This window comes from Numida meleagris, chromosome 17 (genome assembly GCF_002078875.1).
Source record: "Numida meleagris isolate 19003 breed g44 Domestic line chromosome 17, NumMel1.0, whole genome shotgun sequence".
In the NCBI taxonomy this organism is placed as follows: domain Eukaryota; kingdom Metazoa; phylum Chordata; class Aves; order Galliformes; family Numididae; genus Numida; species Numida meleagris.
In genome coordinates, this window is record NC_034425.1 from 2,713,826 (window position 1) to 2,734,880 (window position 21,055).

At 38.5% G+C, this 21,055-nt stretch overlaps 1 protein-coding gene and 1 long non-coding RNA gene across 2 annotated transcripts in view; one reads left to right on the forward strand and one right to left on the reverse strand.

The window, feature by feature from the left end:
* Window positions 1–21,055, reverse strand: part of TBCD (tubulin folding cofactor D) — a 107,806-nt gene that overhangs the window by 50,574 nt on the left and 36,177 nt on the right. Inside the window, exons 14-15 of the mRNA XM_021415051.1 lie at window positions 9,345–9,501; window positions 1,160–1,217 (exon numbers count right to left, since the gene is read on the reverse strand). Coding sequence (XP_021270726.1) covers window positions 1,160–1,217; window positions 9,345–9,501 — 215 coding nt within the window. The remainder of the gene's footprint in view (window positions 1–1,159; window positions 1,218–9,344; window positions 9,502–21,055) is intronic.
* On the forward strand, window positions 11,013–17,981 carry LOC110407396. Its single transcript, XR_002443878.1, has 3 exons — window positions 11,013–15,303; window positions 16,212–16,304; window positions 16,472–17,981. It is a non-coding gene; the product is annotated as an uncharacterized LOC110407396 (long non-coding RNA).

The window sequence follows — 21,055 nt, forward strand, 5'->3', positions numbered from 1 at the left end:
TCTTTGGTGTAAGCCTATTTGGACAAGGTGCTTTGTGCTACAATTGCACGAGCAGCTGACTCACTTCACCAGCAGTTTTGCTGCAGCTTCAATCAATGGCTTAGACTCTGAAGCAGAGGTGTGGCTAGAAAAATACGGATGCTGTCCAGGGATCTCTCCTTTTTTTTTTTTTTTCTTTTTCTTTTTTTAAGGCATTCACAGGGAAGTTTGTTCTTGCAGACACCTGGTGCTGGGACAGGCATCGTTTGGCCCTGTGTTTGCTTCACAGGAACAGCTGTCAGTGCACTCATAGGGTTCTTTTTTTCAATTTGCACGATAATTTTTCTTTAAACTGTCGAAACAGGAACTTTTTTCTTTTTACTTTTATTCACTAGAAAGCAAATGCAATATATACGACGCACTTAGATCTTCAAAAATAAGATGTTCCTTCTTTCTTCCTCTAAATTTCTATCCCTCACAAATTCCCTTCTCTTCAGAAGAATCATGCTTTTTTTTTCCCAATTCTCAACAGCATTACCTATTTTTTACACAAAAATTCACAGAATAAACTTTGCTGTCAGTCCTATTGAACAGGCAGTAATTTCTGCCTAACAGACGTATCACTTTCTTTAAAATTGTTCAGTCTTATGGATTATATGGACTATTATGGAAAGAGTTTTGTAAAATAACTGAAAATATTTTGAGTTTAGATTGAAGGAGAAATATTATTCTAGAATTTTTCAACTTGTTTTTCAACAACGCAACTACAGAGTTAACAGTGGATGAACAAGTAGAAAAACGTGTCTTCATACAGCTTACCATCTCGGTGACTCCCATACAATACAGGAGCTGTACATTACAAATCCTTTTGTCTTTTATGCTTTGACTAGAAAATGCCAAATAGCTCTTAGGTATTTTATCTTATCCAACATGACAACAATACAGCAGGCTGTGAACTGTGGCCTTAAATCAAGATATGCAACCGTGGATTATTTCATTTAAAATCTAAATTCACACCATATTTCTCAAGGATTTAAAAAGCATTTTTTTGCTCATATGTGTTTTGCTTATAACTGGAGTCTCAGGTGAAAACACACCAGAGCTACAAATCATGAAATTAAAGAATAGAACAAAAAACCCAAGCAACCAGAAACATGTAAGTTAGAATGTGGTAACTTACAGAAGCAGCTCTTCTGCAGTTAACATCACGGTCAAACACTGCAGCAATAACCAAAGCACTGAGGAAATAAATAGTGATTGTAAGTACCAAAAATAAGAAGAACTGTGCAATGTCATCATTTCAGCACTTAGCAGAACACTCAAAATTTTCACACTAGAGAGCTTATTTCTTATAAATACACATCTCAGCTATAATTTGGGCTGAAATAACCATGTCCTTTCTAGCTACCTATGGTAGGACATCTTTTAGCTTCTGTAGCTTGCTGTGGACTTTCCACAGAATAAGCAGACAACTGTCATTCTACCAAAGCAAAACAGCTGAAAGAATATGCACATACATTTAACTTCAGAGGAAGTTTTATATTTTAAATCTAGCAAGTTTAAAAGTTGGACATATCTAATATCTCTCATGTGAGACTCATTGCAATTTTAAGTTAAACTTGGAAATACAATTTCTCAATATCCAAATACACGGCGAGTCTTAGGTAAGGCTTAAGCAAAACGACAAGTTAAGCAACAGAAACTTTTGTCTATCTGTACAAGTACAATCACATGCTTTAAGTATCAAAAAACAATATGCAAATAAAATAGTGACACTTTAAAATAAATTGAAAAAAAAAAATTAAGGGCAACCTGCGGATACATGATTATACAAAAATTTCTTTGTGCATGAAGTCTGGTATTCCATCATAGTTCAATTACTTTTACATCAACAGAACTGCTTTTAAAAAGGTGCCACGGAACAGAAGAGAGAATACATCCCAGGACATGAAGTCTGCAGCCTTAGAAATCCACCTCCAGCATTCAATTAACTCCAGTGACAAATAAACATCACTTCAGGAGGATCATTTAAGCAGAAAATTATTCCTTTCAAACTCTGAAACTCTTCATTACATTACTTATTGTCTCCAGGCAAAACAGGAAATAAATACCAGCTCAAAAGTAATTCTACATAGCATTGCTTTAGCATAAAGATATTAATTACACTGATAATATCAAACTTCCCTGGGTAGTGGCTATCACTTTCCTACAGTGCTGAATACTGTGTTGTTAAAATTCACTGAAATGCATAAACTGAACACACAGAGGAAGTACTGATTATCTCCAGTAAGGAAAACAAGAGACAGAAAGCAAGAATGAATTTGAAAATAAACCCCAGTGAATTCAATATTTTACTACAGAGGTGTAAAAATTATTCTAAAGGCAGTGGGTGCTTTCCTGCTGCTATCTGCATGAGCATCTCCCTGCCACACAGACATTGTGCAACTACAAGACAAAAGGAGCTCTTTCTGGGACTGGAAGAGCAAATGTTTATGACGCATTCCATTAGGAAGACGCTTGCATGGCTAACTGTTGAAAGTGGGCTGGGTCAAACATCATTTTCTTATGTCTGCTGATTTCCTACCCTAGCATACAGAGGAACTTCAAAATCTTTTAGAAAAGAACACTTCAGAAGTATATACTTTCGATTATAGAAGAGAAATTAAGAAACTAGTTGGGAATAACCCTGGAAAGCAAAAAGGAGCCAAGTTCTGCCTGAGGTTTCCAATTATATGGGCTATGCGATAAAACATCATTTTGTCTGTTGTGCAACATCTCCATATTGTGCTCTTCCGAGAAAACAAACACTGAAATGTCATCAAACCATGAAGATGAGAATGCAGAGTGGAGGCTTTATATGTCAGAGGCACCATAAAGTTAAGTGTTGCAGAGAATTTCAGAAGAGCTTTACTAGGTCATACCAAATTTCTTCTAAGTTATTGTTTTGTCTCTGATTGTGGCCAAAAGAGACACTTAGAGGCAAATGTAAGGAAACATGCATTAAATTTTAATATATTAATCTTATACAAGTTATGTAAGTCTTTCCAAACAACAAATGTTAAAAGGAGAACGAATACTGCTCCTTACACTTTGCATTTAGACTTAAAATCTGGTTTGTTACATATAATGGACAACAGTTTCAGGTTATTATACACAACGTGAGTTTCTGGCCAATGTTTCTGTTTGTAATTAAACTGTACTTTTTGATTTTTTTCTACTTCTGTTACCTTAAGACAAACCAGTGTAAGTAAAACCAGCAAAACGACATGCTCTGCGATGCCACCCGCGCTGTTCAGTGCTAGAACTGAAAACTGTGTTTAAGAAGAACAAAAGGAATTTGGTCATAACTCCCCAGCCCTATTATAATCATAAATCATACTGCAGTCATTGCATCCGAGTATTTTAAGCTTATCAAACTGCATGAATAGTTGTTTCGAGCTAAATCATATTTTAAAATGCAGGCAGTCTGCTATAACACACGGATTAGCAAGGAAAGCAACGTGGCTAAGATGAAACATGTTAAAGGTGTCTTCACCTGTCTGCATTGTCGTGGGAGTTTATGTGATACTCCACCAGGATTTCCTAACATAAAGAAACTGTTTATGTCAAACAAAGTGGGATTTTTTTTTAAGCTAGGTAGAGAGTCATGTCCTGACTTGTCTGCAGCGTACCACACCTGACTGCTAACAGGTAGGGCAAAGAATGGCTTTGCATCTTGCAGTCTCTATGAAACACTTCTGTAGTTCACTGAGATACATTTAGCCTGTGAGCACGGCAAGCAGCTGCTGAGGGTACAATACGAACACAAAAGGATTTCAAAAAGCAAGTTGACATTCCCTCAGTTTATTGATAATTCTTGCTTTTTTCCCCTGTTCCTTTCCCTCTCCCCCAAGCACTCACTCAGCTGGCTCCAAGGAAAGCCACCAGCACTCAGAGCACGCTACCAGCTCGCTTCCTCAGCCCAGTGCTGATCTCATTTCCTTCCCCACAAGCCAGAAAGAATCAGACAGCAGAGCCCAGCCAGGTGACGGACAGCAGAACACAGAAATCTCAGGTTACCCTCTGCCCTGAGTGCCAGATGTGCCAGAAAATCAATCTGGATTTCCTTTATCACCTGTAGCAGGTACACTATTTTAGTTACAAGCAGCTAGAAGTTTATAATACTGCTAACTTCTGAGAATATACTACTATTCAAACATACCACCCTGAAGCTGTGGGAAGCAGAAAAAATAAACTCTCAAACCTCTTGCCAATTTGGCACAAAAACAAAATTTCCTTCCTGAACCCAAAAAAGGGAAAAGTCTGACTCCCTCCCTTACTACAACGTTAGAGGAGGGAAAGCATAACAATCATCACAAGTTAAAAAAGGAGGCAAGAGCAGAATGGGAAGGGAGCCTGCTGAGAGCTGCTGTGGCAGCCAGCCCTCTTCACGCCGTGCCAGTCCCCCAGCTGGGGCTATCCGCTGAACTGGGTGATGAAAGCAGATCTGGCTCAATTAATTTGTCTTGTGCTAGATGTTGTTTTGTTGTTTGCTTGTTTTTTTTTCAAAACCAGAGCAGCTACCCCATTCGCTTTATCACCTTGCAGCTGTGCGATGCTCATCTGCAGGAGCAACAGAGGAGGAGAAGCAAAAGTGGCTGCTTCTGCGAGGACTACGTGCAGGGCTATATTGGTGCCATGGGACAAGACAGGCACTTCAGTTAATCAAATGAATCTTCTCATGAAAAGAAGTATCATATGGCGTCTGTCTCATATTCAGCCTCATCTAGTGGTTGGCAGCCTAACCACGGCAAAGGGTTGGGGCTCAATGATCTTTAAGGTCCCGTCCAACCTAAGCCATTCTATGAGCAGTAAGGGAGAAGGCCCTTCAGACCAGACTCAGGTTTAATACCTGCTGCTTAGAGAGGCAGAGGGAAGAGCTGAAGGAGAAATGCAGTAACCAGTCCCACTCTCACAGTTTCTCTTGCTGAACAGAGAGTCACAAAGATAAAGACGTTGGCACCTTCAGTGCGTTACTTCAACCCCACAGTTCTGGGGTAAAAAGATGTAGAAAAGAACAACAAAGAAAACGCTTCAGAATTGCACATTACAATGCTGTTTAAAAAAAGGCATCTGATGTCCCTGCAGGAAATAAGTTTACACAAGTGCAAGACACAGTAGGCACACAACTCTCTTCTGAAGGCAACATTCAAATACATGAAAGAAAAACCTATTCTCAATATTTCATCATGATATAAGATGTAGCTCAAAGCAATGCTTCAGATTTCCCCAGTTCTGCAGGACAATCTTGCCCTGGAGCACGCTACATCATCTATCCCTAGCCACACCTTCCTTATTTCCCTCTTCAAAAACAACGCAGCACCGCAGGGAAGGCAAAGCTGCCTGCACTCCTTGCAGTGCATTGCATGCACTACTTGTATTCGTATTCTGCTGAGCTGGACAGCAATTAGATCTTTCTAAATAATGACCAATTTATTGATTACCTAAGCCATCGAGCGTTAAATAAAACTATATTCTGACTATGCAATGGTTTCATATAATTATGACAGGTGGCAACAACTTAATTTACAATTGTATAAAAGAGCAAAAGTGCATTTTCCTTTTTTTTTTTATGACAGGTAGCAACAATTTAATTTACAATCGTATCAGAGCAAAAACATTTTCCCCTTTAGTTTTTGTTTAGATTTTAAACAAAACAGCTCCGCTTCTTCATGTGCACCTGCCTCTTTACAGACAGTAATTCCCACACCCAAGAGGACAGGAATCAAATTACCTGTATCTCCAAGTTATTAAATTGTATTCAACTTTCCTCATAAGTGAGCTTAAAAAGAGTGCATGTGTGTGCAGACTGGGAGAGGAAAAAAATATCAATCAAGCAATGGTTTTATAAAGATACACCTGAATAGCAACTGAATAGCATGCAAGTATTTCCAAATGTAGTAAGCTGATCCTCACTTCACTTAAAAAGTGAAATTTCATCAACTCTGCCAAGAACTTTCTTCTTTTGGTCGTGGAGTTTCAACAGATCAGGCAAAGTTTTAGAAACCAGTTTAACAGGACAAAAAAAAAAAAAGTTTCTTGTTGAAATATGGATAAGGAAAAATACCAACAAACAGAAAATAAAATTCTCAGGCAAGTGTTTCTAGTAAGCATTCTCTATCTGTATTTTTTTTTCCTAAGAGGGGTAAGGTTGGGAAAGAAGAAAACTGATCTATGATCTACAGCAGTCTACCTTTCTAACAGACCATTTCATTACTTAATAACAGAACGCTTGTAAGAAAGCAGAGAAGAAACGGCTACCACTGAATTAGAAGATAGGTATTTATTTATTTCAAAGTCTTGTCACAATTTTATTAAAAACCAGGATTTCTTTGCACTTTAAGGTGATTTTTTCACTAGTCAAAAGTGGAATATTTACATTCCCTGACTACAAAAACAATGGCTTTCTATTACACAATCCTATAGCTTTGCAGACAAGATAAGGAAAACAAGAAAGCAGCACTGAACTGCCAGTGGTTTATTCTATACCTGCTGTAGCACAGTCTGAACGGGTCACAGGGCAAGACCTGAGCTCTTTGGTACTGATGTGAGTTTCCTGACCAGATACACCAGTGTGACACGAAACAGGAAGGCATGAATCAGATCGCTGCTCACTGTCACACCCACCCAACACCTTCTGGTTACCAGCAGTTTTTCAGTGTGCTTACTCTGCCACGATGGCCACACTGCCCCTCGAGCTGAGTGCTCTAAGCAGCCACCTGCTCCTGTTCCAAGCCCAGCATTGCCTGGGTTCTTCCAGCCAGCTCTACAGCGGTGTCAAAGACCATGAATGAAGGACAAACCATTCACAATTTCTAGCCCCGTGACAAAGCAAACAGTTCAGGATCTCAGTCACACATCACATCTTTTGAAGTTATAAGTTTTCAGGTAAACAATTTTTTGGTTTATTGTTTGGTTTTTTCCCCCCCATACAAATCTAATAGTTTGCATTCTCATACAGATGTTTTTGCTGTGTAATTCAGCTCACAGTGGATATCATGTACTTTGTTTCAAGATGCTGAGTTCTGCATTTTTTGAGGGCAGCAACAATTTGCTTGTGGCTAGAAGTATGACTCTTCTTTAAGTAAAAGAGTGACACACCTAAGGCTAGATTAAAAAAAAAAAAGAGCTGTATGTAATTATCAGCTTGCTGACACAATAGGTGAAACTGTGTGTCATACTGTATTTGAATATTTTTTTCCATCATTTCTCTTTGGAGTGGCAAATCTACCTTCAAGACCTGATCGTATTTTGAGAAGGTATGGGCAACGTAACTACAAAGATTTTTCAGCAGAACTTTACTATGGCATTAATACCAGATAAAATATTGTGCAGCTTTGTTCTAAAACTAAACATATATAAACCACAACACTTTGCAACTGAAAATAAATTCTCAGCTTCCCCTCTGCACTCCACCCTGTGTTTCTCCCCATTCCAACTTATTCCTTCCAAGTGAAGTTGCAAGTGGCAAAGCCACAGTGTTAATGTGTATCACCTTATGTAGAAAAAGGAGAAGAATTTGTTTCCAAAACAAACTGAAAGATAACAGACAGGAGCTCTCTCAGAAACACAGTATTTATAGTTGTCCAAAAGCTTTGTGACAGTAAAACAAAAAGCCACAAATCAGGTAAAATCAAAAAGGTGAGCTTGTACCTAACATATGGACCTACCATGGTAGGGTAGATGGAGTAAAAGAAACATACTGCTCAAAGCATCATAAACAGAAGAAAAATTCTGATAAATAGAAGGACAGAAAATAAGCTTGTACTTAGGCCTTATATTTCAATGGAACACGGAACAAGCTTGGCAGACCTTAAAGAAACTTTAAAGTTTTTCAACTAAGAGGATGGAAAGAGAGGATTTACTTCATTGAGGCTGTTGACCAAATCTACAAAAAGCACTAGTTTTGAGCAAGACCTTACTATTGGTATGGCTGCACTCCTCCTGACATCAGCTTGCAGCCTGAATATAAATGTATTTTTACCAGGTTAAAGATAGCAGTAAATAACCTTGCACAGCTTATAACAGTCTGTTAGAACTTGTGGTAACATTCTGCTCCTCCTGTCACTATGCCTTCATTGCTACCATCATCTGTTCTGGTTAGATTTAAAAAAAAAAAAAAAAGGTGGTTAGATTAGTAACAAACCAAGATGGGATCGCTATTATTTTATTGTGCAAGAACATCTTTATGTTAACAAGTCCATACGTAACTTACAGTGAAATCAGCTTCAGCCTTGAAAATAGTTATTTCCGTAACAACTCACTATGGCAAGCTTCACTATTTCTAGCATGCTTAACTGAAACGGGTGTTTCCTAGTCCCAACTTCTCTTCCTGAAAATCAACCAGAAGCAATGGATGGCCTCGTGTTCTCGCTCAGCTTGGTATTACACCTCTCCTTGAGTCTCTAACTCATCTGAGGATGAAATGCATTAAAATACCACAACACTACTTTATCAGACACTTCTTGCCTTTTCAGTTTGGAGAAAAGACATTACAGCTTAAAAAAAAAGGAGGAAGGAAAATAGCATTTGCCCTCAAGAAATGTGACAGCAGATGCTTAGACAGAAAGATTTTATCAAAGTTTCAAAAAATGCCAAGGGCAAGTACCACCACCGTCCTGTGACCCCGCGTGAAAAGGACAGCATGGGAAAGCAAGAATACAAGGACGAAGAATGACAGAGACCAGCAAGGAGAAGGTGTGCTAGGATAAAGAATTAACAGTGGATATTGTAGGGCTGACAGACCATCCCCAAAAGCTTTCAAAACAGATTTTAAAGAAGAAAGAACAAGTCTCATCTTCTTTGGGCACCTGCTGAGCTAAGTACGCAGTCCCGTGTTTCCAAACAAGCTAGTCTCAATGTGATTGAAACAGTTCTGTCAGCAATCTAGAAACAAGACCTAAAAATAGAATGAGGCACCCAGGACCTAAAATCACTGTATAGTCCAAATTTTTTTACTTATTTATTTATTAAGGTAATACTGAATGACTACTGATTAAAACTCCTCCAAGAGAGACAAAGGTGTCTGGGCTGCTGATATTAAAAAAAAAATCCATTCCTTGGAGAATAATGTCTAGAGATGAATGAATTTAATTCACATTAAGTGGGACACACCAGAAACTTTTTAAGCGTTAAGACATTTCCCCTACCACTGGTGGCCAGGGTCTTATTTTAAATATCTTACAGATAGAGAATTAGCTCTGTGACTATTAGCCACTAGGAGATACAGCATTACATTACTCTGTTAACACCTATCTCCTCCTTAATTGTGAGCAGACAACAAAAATTAACCCGAAGTAGCTTAGTTTATTATTGCAGCAACTTACCTTGAAATCTGATTAATAAATGGTATCAGTTCTGAGGGATCATAAGCACGAGCAAAGGCCCAGGACAGATAGCATGCTGCATCTCTCACGTTGGAACCCACGCTGCACGACCCCCTCTTCTCATCGTATGTCAAAGCTTTCAAAATGACAGGAACAACTGTGAAACACAAAAGTGCACAAAAGCAACAATTAGGACCATACAGTGAACCAGAAGAAAGGTTTAAGGGCATTAAGTGGTCAGTGGATAAAAGACAAAGTGAATCACGTGTCCTGAAAGAAGAATAAGCATGCATCTTAATCCATGCTACTTTTCACACTGATTAGAAAGAATTCTTATTTTAACATGTTATTGTATTTCTTTGCAACTAGTGTTTTATTTTTATGCCATTCACACAAAATTCAATGAGGACTAAGGCAAGGGAGTTGCATTAGAAGTAAAAACACTGCAGAATATTATTTAAAAGATTTACAAGTTCCAGCAGAGAGTTACAATTGTAATGAAAACTTTAAGTGCTTCAGTCCTGATATGCTGCAGCACTGCCAGCACTGCCAAACCGCGCAGACCATGAAGTCAGAATTTGCGTTAGGCAGCAGTGTAACCTAGAAATGCACACTGGGGGCTTTACTCACATTTCTACTTACATATCCAAAACTGTGAAGCCTACACGCCTCTCACCAGTAAAGAATAATTTAACATAAGGCCAGAAGCCTTTGAGGAAGGAAAACTGTGTACCAAAAATAAAATTTGCAAGTACTCTTTCCTATCAGTCATGTTAATCATATCACATTCACCGACACGTAACTTTTCATTAGACTGTAAGGAAATAAGAAGGAGAGAAATATGCATCTTAACTATTTGGAATCACGCACCGCACTTCAAAATATCCTTAAGAAGCATTTGGAATAATTCTAATCCCAAAATAAATACACACCATCTCATAAGGCCCTGGTAGAAAGAGATTCGAGAGCAAGCTGCCTTTTATTTCTCATTCAGACTTATTTGGGGTGGTGGGGACAGCGTAGGACACTGTAACACACGACAAAATTGAACAGAAACTAAACTAAACCCCAGACTATTGAAGTTACACCAGCTGAATCCAACAGCTTTTAGAAAGGAATATGTTCAGCAATGTTTCCTGATTTAATGGGCAACCCGAGTGACTTCAGATGGGGCACATTTTAGCCAAAAAAAGACCTAAAAGCCACATCAATATAACACCTTTGTACCACATTTTGTTTTCCTCAAACCTTATGTGGGGAAATGGAGAAAATAGAATAGGCAAACAGAAGTAAAGGCAAATGAAAATCCCAGGATCTTATCATAAAGGCACAGGTGCTGTTATTTTAAGCAACAAAAATAAAATTGGAAAAACAAACAGAATGAAAGCCCCACTTCAATGCTTATGCACCCATCAAAACCATGCAAGTCAATGAAAGCTTCTTCTACAGATGAGAGCTTCCAAAAACTTGAAGTGTTCCCTTACACAGTCCTAGCAATACACTGCCACAGTTCAACAAACATTTCATGTAAGCAAGGCTCCCCAGAGGGCTTCCTTCTGGTATCTGCAAATCCAGAAATCAATTTGAATATATCCCTCTCTAGATGGCACATCTTTACTAAGTGAATAATGCCAGTAAAAAAAAAAAACAAAAAAAAACAGCCTTTAGGGGGAAAAAAAATAATCATTTATCTCTTAATTTCTTTCTTGTATCAAATTCATCAAGTGCATCTTTTTTCCTCAGAAAATGCTTGTCTCGAGGTAATACCATTGAACTAGGACTGAATTTCATTAGCAAACTGTGCCTGGACATACCTGAGTAGGTACAATCACTAAATAATTAAACACCAATGTACAGTACATCACTGTATGACTGCTATCTTAATCAAAAAATATGCACCAAAAATGGAGTAGGAAAATGTCCAAATACCATTTATATTCATTTTAACCTAACGAGAGTAAATAAAGCAGTAACCAGAAGGGTGGGCAAGACGTGGCTATTAGGACCACAAGCACTCAACAGGGAGAAATTCCCATTCAGGAACAATGATAGAGCAAAGATAGATGGGTATTTTAGCACTTCTCAGGTCTGGCAGAAACTACAATAAAAATGTTTAAAAATGTTGACTAGCTTGTTTTGAGAAATGCTGCATCAACTGATGAAAAAAATAAATGGAATTAGCTGGTTCTGCAGGAACACTAAAAGAGATGCCAAGGGCAATTTTGCAAAGCTGCTGCAAATTTCCTTCAGCACGAGGTGATTGCTGCAGCTGCTTCAGACAGCTGAGTGCTCTCATCTCCCCGCACACCAAACAAAAAGTGGAAGAAGGACCCACAAGCAGCCCACTGCATTGCATCATCTGTATGAAAATAAAAATATGCTTTTCAATTTAGCATTAGGTTCCTACTAAATCATAGGGACAACACTAATTAATAACTGTATCTATAGTCGTCAAGACAGAGGTGATGCTGCAGGGACTCTAACAACAGAAACTAAGGAATTGCAAGGAAGAACAGCACTATTCCTATGAGCAGCTCAGGCCTCCCCTGTTATCCTGCAGCAGAGCTTGGGACTCGATGTTCTGCTCCTGTGGCTGGGACTCCAAGCACTGCTGCTGCAAAAGAAAGAGTGTGACTGGAAGTCTGGAGAGTAAACACGGACAGTGCACAGAAAGGAAACAAAAGTGGACATTTAGAAGGTGGAGAAAAAGGGAAACCAAGGTGAAGTATCTTGCAGTTAAGTAAACACAGATACTACAACAACAGTAAAAACAAATACCACTGTGGACAACCTGGTCTAGAGGAAGGTGTCCCTGCCCATGGCCAGTGGTTGGACTGCATTGTCTTTAAGGTCCCTTCCAAAACAGAGTCAAAGGATGGTTTAGGTCATGGAAGAGCAGTAGAGGCAAAACATCTGTAGCGCTTAGCCCACTGTAATCAAGATACCTTACAAAAGACCTTCCTAACCCACAGCATGGTAGGCTCTGTGTTTGCAGTATCTCATGTACACAACCTTTCATCTTCAGTCCAACACAAAATACCAACTTACATTTTATTTACTGTTTTTCTCTAATTTAGAACGTTCACATTCACATTATCGCAGAGCTTTGCTCGGTACGCAGAACAGCAATGATGTTTTAAAGCTCTGCAGTCAGCTCCTCCATTTTCTATCTGCTGTGCAATTCCATTCATCAGATAACCACCTCTTCAGTCCTCAGTGTGCTCACACTGCTGTACTGTGCTGCTCTCCATTGTTTCAAATCTTCAGATTTAAAAATCACATCCAACTCACACCTGAAATCAATTCTATCAAAAAGTACACGTGAAAAAAATCTTTACAAAAAAAAATCCAGAAGAAACAGGTGTTGGTTTAGAAGAGCGGAGATTAATTTATTTTTGAAATTAACTAATATGCTATTTAGTTGCTATTTAGAACAGGGTGCTGGGAGACAGAACATGGAGAAGACCTGAGGAGTTACTTAATTTTGGAAGTTACCATTTCTTTCACAGTTCTGTACTAAAAGCTTGCCATTAAAGACAGAGAATAAGTAGTGTCCACTCTCAACCCAATTATTAAAACAATATCCACCTGTTTAGTTCTGTGAACGCTCAAGAAAATACAGTCACCTTTACCTGTAGCCTAGAGGTATTAATAAGCACCTGCTACGCTCCACCCTGCCTTACCTAACAACATAACTGCAGGTTGCAACACAGCCCTTTGCTCAAGCCTTGTGAAAAGAAAGAAACAACTCCTGGCTTCAAAGCATTACAGGCAGATTTTCTCCCCTAGTAGAGACAAGCTGCGCAGATACTTTGCTTTTTGAACACAGATTTTAAACAATGAGATGTGTAGCACCTTACAGGTACAGATGATCAGCACTAAACAACTAGTGATGAAAACTAATGGAAGACACTGGGTAGTGAAGGGTCATAGGTAACTGAACTCATTCTCTTTGCTTCTTAAAGGTACTTTTATTTAACGTAGACACATACCTAAGCTATAACAGATGCCATCAGTGAATATTACTTTAACTTGTGATAGGTTTTTTTTTTTTTTTTTTTTTTTTTTTTTTTTTTTTTTACATATTACGATGTTTACCATATAAAACACACAAGTACAGCAATTAAACAAACAACAACAAAAACCTGTTCTTTAGCCTTAGGTCTTGTCTACACGAGAAAATTGCAAAATTCCACGTCAGCTCTAGTTCATTTAGAACAGATGCGTGCACTGAATCTCAAGTTAAGAACTGATTAAATTTAGTTTAAAACTAGAATTATGCCACTCTTAAAACAGATTAAGCCAATGTTACCCTTTTGATATGAGGCTTACACTGTGCTATGGATGGTTTCTGCAGAGAAACCTTTTCAAACTATAATTAATATGCTGGAAAATATTCTATTGCAGAGTGATAAAATGCAACAAAAATATTTCAATTAAAAAAATTAGTTTTGAGTAATAATTTTATTCAGATTTTTCTTCTGCAAAACTAACTCCTTGAAGAAGTATCTGTCATCTGTAGGCTCACCTTCTTTGTGAGCCTCAGGCATAAAGAAGTGTAAACAAGCCGTATCTACAGTATGTCAACTTCCCATGTTTTACATACCTATACTTATCATTCATATGCCAAAGAAGTAAAACAGAGAGAGAAAAAGAACTCTGAGTTTTTACTGTGAAGAATTTCAGATTTTAGACCACATGGCACTCTAACCTCTTTTAGAAATAGGTACGTCCTAATCAGAACTTCACTGTGGCTGTTATCCTAATATTTAATACATCAACAGATACAAACATAAGTAATTTTAAGTTAGGCTCATTATCAGAAATAAATATTTGTTTAAAGCTCTGCCAAACATCTATGATTTGTTCTCTTGTTTTCTATACAAACTGTGTACTTGAGAATTTACACTTAAAGGACTATTTCATCCAGAGGATAAGTTCTCCAGAGAGGATTCTGGAGCATTCTGTGAAATACTCTACTATTGCATCCTGTAGGACAAGTGCCTAAGAACTGTCAACAGGTGGCCTCTCTTCTCTCATTCCTGCGTGCAAGCGTGACCTAGTTAGGAGTCTGCCAGACGAGGGGAAACTATCACAATTCAGGCATGCTCACACAATATGGTTGAATTTAACAGCTGAAGCATCTTCAGCTGCCGTAAGTTTCTCACAATTCTTAACGCTGACCACATACATAAGGCTGTATATATGCGTATCCACAGACCAAGTAGGATTTTTCTAACCCGTGACTATGGAGGAGAGTGTCTGTCTGCTTGCAATCTCAGTTCAGTCTCTCACTACGTAATGAATTAAGAGAGCCTTTAATTATATGATCACGTGATATTTTTTCCATGGACCTATCTCAGTCAGCACACAGGAAAGACCTGCTCTAGCAATGAATCACAGCTGGGCTGCAGAGCAGATTGTTGTCTGCCTCGCTGCTGAGGGTGGAAAGTATGTAATGCAAAGACTGGCTCTCAGGCAGAAGAGAAGGGATTGTTGGTTAAGGTGGATGCTGCCCTAAAGAACTGCATTCTAACTACATCTCTGCTGAAGACTTGCTGTTTGATACCACTCATATTACTTAAATACAGTATTTAAAGAAATGGACGTTAACGCTCATTTCCCAGGCATCTGCTTCAATAAACTAATGGCAGGTTTGCCGAAGTGCTACAACCCTGAAATTGGAGCAAGCTTCTGAGGATGGCAGAGGGCCAACGTGGAAGCAGACAGATCTGGATTTCGGCCAGTCTATCTCAACATCATTATGTAATGCAGCCATAAAAACGCACAGTCTGTAAGAACCCCTACCTGGTTACACTGAAAGAAGTACAGCTGACCAACGACAGCAGTGATCTACCCTCGCTTCAGTGCTGAAGCACAGAGCACTGAATGTTTCAGGGATTAACCTACGCACTCACGCCCAAGGCCATACGAGAGCTAAACAGAGACCTTCACACAGGTAACACCTAACAGCTCTTCCTTTAACTTCAGAAGCAGCAAACTGCTGTTTAAGGACACGAAGAAACAGGCTTATGAAGGAATCCTACCAAGTGAGTGAATGACTTGCTCTGAAGGAGTATAAAAATTTTGCAAATTCATAACGCTGCATGTCAGAAAAGAAAAATCACCAGAGAAACCCCAACCTTTAGGCTAAGGTTGTGCAATACTGAGATAAACCCTGCAGTGAAAAAGCTAGAAGCAATTCATTGTCATTTATTCCCTGCTTAGCATTTATACCATTTCCCAGTTGCACTGGAGGAGGGACTTTTCCTGCTACAGCTTCAGCTGTTTCATTTAATCTCTCTAGAAGAAAAAAAAGTATTTTTAATACCTTCTTGCTAATTTGAAAACCATTACGATGACATTCTCACTTCAACTTTTTAAAGCATTATTTTCAGTATCAATATCATCTATCATTTTTAAAGTTCACCTGGGTGTTATGGAAAAGAAATTCTTCTGTAACCAGCCTTTCAGGTTTGGGTGTTCTCTATATTTGAGGAGTCCACCTAAGACAGGTAGATCTTTTTTCATTTCTTCCTGTACCTGCGATGAAAAGTACCTGGACGCTTGCCAAAAGCCTCACAATTAACTACCACTTCAGGATAGATTAGCACATTTCAGAAGCCTGACTTCCCGATGTGTCCTCCTCCAAAAACCGAGGCAGCTGCAAGTCAGTATCAAATAACTTACTCTGGAATATGAAAGCACAGAAGGTAATCCTTAAAAACAGAGCATGCAAGCAGGTTTAAGATGCTGCAGAATACACTTCTATAAGACTACTTAATTGTAGAACTTAAACCTCATTCTAGAATGCTCTTGAAATCAGTATTGTTTTTATTTAATTGCTTTTATTTTAATTCTTAACAGGTGGCACAATGGAACTGGACAAGCAAAAGATGTTCCTTTTTCATTGTAAGGAGAGTTTTTCAGACTTTAAAAAAAAAAGGCACGCTAACATTGGTAAGTAAGAACCAGGAAGCACCATTCTCCATACTGTCAAACAAACCCACTGTCTTATCAATACCAGCCAGCAGATGGGCACTGTCTGTACCAGACACACCACTGATAACCTGGTGCTACCACAGAGCACATACTCACTCTAACCAAATTAATGATATTTTCTACAGAAACTGAGGGAATGATGGAAGCTGTGCATACAGTGACGTTCTTTAAAGCTGTAGCATCTGCGAGTGAGGTAAGATGCATCTATTTGAAATCTCCTGATGGCAGAAGACATTTCATTTCATACGAAATGCTCATCAAAATTATATGCGACAATGTGACATTTCTAAAACAGAAATGAAATGCCAACTGAAATAAACAGCATTTCCTATTTAAACAATATGCTTACCATTCAGCACCAACAACACACAGAATATTTCCCAGTGCCAGGCTCTTTTTGGATACCGGCAGCATGGTGTCTGCCCTCTTTGTCTGGAACAGTAAAAATCATTCTGGTCTCCACAGTGAATACCAAGACATCCTAAATCCCATCTCGGTTCTGCCTCACTAACACTACTTTTGAGTCCAAATGTAAATGTCCCTTATTTTCTTCTTACATATTCTTCTGCCTTTACTCTGAAGGTAATTGACAAACAGAAGAAATAAATGATGGTTCCTCACCAGTTGTTTTTTTTTTTCCACCCTTTTCTATTTATTCTGAGAGTAACGCACAGATTCAAGATTTGGGTCACTTACACTGACCCACCAACGTTACACTTCAGAATTAGCCATTGTTTGAGTATCTCATCAGCATCCTGAGTTTAAATGCTGCTTTCATTGTTTCCACAGTTTAAAAAATGGGAGAGGGATTGTTTCAGTCAATTCACTGTGAATAGGTAAGGGCACATAAGAACGTAGGCAGACCAAGAATAACGCCTTCCTGGCTGGAATCCTTCCAAAATAAGCACCACTCCACTGCAGCTTTAACTGTGCAGTCCTTCCACACTGCTTGCCCTGGCTTCCTCTTCTTGCTCTTCAGAGATGTCGGTGTTACCAACCTTAAACACATCTGTTCTTACAGTTATCTGTATATGACGGCACTGCAGGTGCCATTTAACAGATACAGCTGTGACTTTTCAGCAGTCAATGAGCTTTTGGGAGAATTTAGCACGAGAGCACGAGTCTCACCGCTGACATACGAAGAACACCTAGGAAGTTTCATGTTCCTATATATGACACACCTTATTAGCTAGAAAGTTTATACTGTGCTGTCATCAAGAGAAATTTTAATAACGTCCTTTCACAAGCAAACCAGAAATTCAAGTAAACTAGGATTCTCTTGTTTGTTTAGTATTTATCCCCACCCAATTAAATAAAAAACCCTATAAATAATAGTCTAAAGCCTACAAAACCACAAATCCAGTACAAAACAAAAGATGTGAAATAATATTGAAACCACACTAAAATACAAGTTTTTGGCCCTGACATACACTGCGCAGTAAGAAATGTTTGATTTAAAAGTGCTACAATTCCAAATGTAGAAATTCACAAAAATACAACATCAGAACATAAGATGTTAATGACTTCTTGTCATTTTGCTCAAAAGAATGTTTTCTCTATCATGCAAATGCAGCTGCATGGCCCATATTAAAAAGACTGAGCTAAATGGTAACATGCAACTTCCAACTCAAAAACAGGAACAGACAAAAAGCAGTTCAAGAACTTAGGATTTAAAAAAAAAAAAAGAATAAAATAGCAGATTTCCCTTGCTCTTCTATATTCTCTGCTTTTAAAATTTAGGTAGCAGACAACATATTAATCATCTAAATCTTTACAAATTTGACGTGTTTCAAAGGATAACTGAAAGCTAAAAACCTTTCAAGTGCAGAAATTCTCATTGCACGCCCCATTGTTCTCTCCTTCATGAGAATGGCATCTCTGCTCACAGACAACGATGCCTCAAAGAAAATGAGTGGGATTTCATATAAACTAGAACTGCACGTGGCACAATTCATTTCAGATCCTACTACTGGATTCCATGAGAAAAAACTTTACTTCACATGGGTGAGAAAACCGTCTTAGAATCTCTGGTGTAAATCTTGAAATCAAAGCAAAAACACTCTGCATGAAAAACACTAGGAATAATAAATTTTAAAAGGCAATTATAACTAAAACATCAAGTAGAAACTCAAGAAAAGCATATTTTACATCTCTGTTAAAAGGACTGATAATGAAAAGAATGACTACCCAAAGCTCCTCTTTATAAACAGTTCCCAGTTTTGCCTACAGTCCCAGTTTCTGATGTTACCAACTTCCCCTGAGATGTTTCACTGCCCAAGGGTGAGGATGGGAACTAGAAGGAAGATCATCCCAGTTCCAGGCCAAACACTAACAATGTAGGCCACAATAAATATCTAAAAATATGATCTGCAGTTGCTATTAAATGCTGAGCTTTTATTCTTTTCCCATACAAATAATTTGCTCTAGTAATCATGAACAAGTGGCTCACAAACATCAGCAAGGTAATCTGCCCAGACATATCTCCAAAGTCAGGGACTGGAATCATTATGAGAAACAAAGGCACATTTCAAAGCTGTTATTTGAAAAGCATTAAGACTAATGACTATTCATATGGGATAGAAGAAAATAGTTATGAGAATATTGTACAAGAATCACGTAATGTTTTGGGGCACAGCATGAACTACACCAATTACATTCAAATACATCTGCCCCCTCCTGGGACTGTGGAACAACCTAGTTCAAACATGTTAACACAGATAGCAAAAACTGTCAATAACTTCAGCTGGAGAAATCAGAGAACAAAAAGGGCTTTCTTGAACATTTAGCTCAAAGCCACTCATCCAGATACATAACGAAGGTGACAAGGACAGAAGTGGTTGCCAGTCACACAGTTCCAAGGCACCTCTACGAGGCAGGCTCTGAGCTTCACAAATTACAAGTCCACCAGTGCTCAACCAAGTGGCCTTACTCTCACTTATCTTTGATCATTCTTCTTTCTTGGAATAACAAGTACATGCATTTTTAAAGAGTCTCTAGATAGATTTGGCAGTGCTGCTGATGACTGACAGCCAGTGGCCGTGCTCTGAAAGCCAGTAGCAGCTCTGGTTAATCCAAGGCATCAGAACAATTCTGTTCTATGCTTTAGAGCAGAAGGCTGAGAATTGCCTGATTAACAGAGGGCTTGGTAAGTGACCAGAGAAACACCAAGCACTCTTTCATACACCCAGGGAATTTTGAAGTGAGACAATGAAAATAAAAATTACATAAGCAGCTTATCAAGAACAGGTTAAGTTTATCCCATTTGCATGTATGATTTCTGCTAGTGACTTTTTTTTTTGGTGTTTAATGCCAAACCTCAGAAGAAGTCAGTGTAAAAAATATGAAGAGGTAAGTTTGTAACACTTACAGAATGGCATTTTACCCTACAGTTATTGAATTTATGAAATTCAACAACAGCTCTGCAATGATAATGTCCAGGAGACTTTATTTTACATAGAGTCTGGAACAAAAAAGCCCATGTTAAGCCACACAAAGAAGCTACATAACTACAGCTTCAGACCATCAGAGATATAAAAATAATTACAACTGGGGGGAGGGAAAAAACAACAAAAACATGGGAAAAAAAAATAATAAACATGTTATGTCCAATCTGCTGCTCATCTCAATTAATCTGAGTGTTGTACTCAAGTAAACTAAGGAGGGTGTCACTAACAGGCAGCTGGGTTCCGTTTACCAAATACTCCAGATGCAAGAATAACGAGTTAACAAAAGTGATGAAACCACGTCACTGCAATCAAGATTTATTGCTTCCAGGAGCACAAACAACAGGGAGCTATCGTGTTCCCCTTCCAGGGTCCATCAATGAATCGTCTCCGCCAGATTTGGATTTTCAATATCACCCAAACACCAAGAAAACCACCAATTACATTCGGTTCTATTTTTCCAGTTTTCCTTTGCCTACAGTTGATTCCAGGTGACCTTGCAGAAAGTAGCTCGATTTAAAACAAGCTCTGTATTTTCCTCGGAACAAGGAAGCAATCAGACATCACATCCACCTTCCACATACCAGATCAGGGAAGGGGGCTGTGCTGCTTCCCAACCCAGTTCAGCCACCTATATCAAAGGATTCCCCTTCAATAGCTTTTTCCAGTTGCCAAAATATGCCATTTTCTTTGAAAGCAAAATATGTGATCAGATTCTATTCAAGGAAACTCACCTCCACCTCATCACATGCCAGAAAAATACAAGTGGAAAAAGAAACCTTCCTCGAGCTACAAAAAACAAAGACCAAAGTACTAGAGACTGTGGGCTACTGAGTAACATCTTCAACTGCTGAAGCAAAGGTCTCCTCCCTACCGGTCTTTTAAGAGCCAAAAAATTAACAATAGTCAGTAATATGACATCTTTTTACACTGTTAGGCCACATTATAATAAAGCAAATATTAAAACAAAAAACAATCAAAAAAAAAAAAAAGCACTTCCAGACCCACCTTTCTATCTTAAAGTTATCAACTGCTTGTACTCAGAAAAAAACGTCCAGAAAACTACACTGGTACAATAACAGGAAGGACCTTAATCCGCATACCTAGGTAGGAAAGTACACGTCCATGAGACATTCATACCTCTGCATTTAAAAGTTTCAAAAATTTAATAGCTCAAAACCATCAGAAATTGTAGCCAGAAACCACTCAGGTCTCACTCACAGTAATAGAAATGGATTTTTAGAGACAACTAGAAAGTAGTAGTAA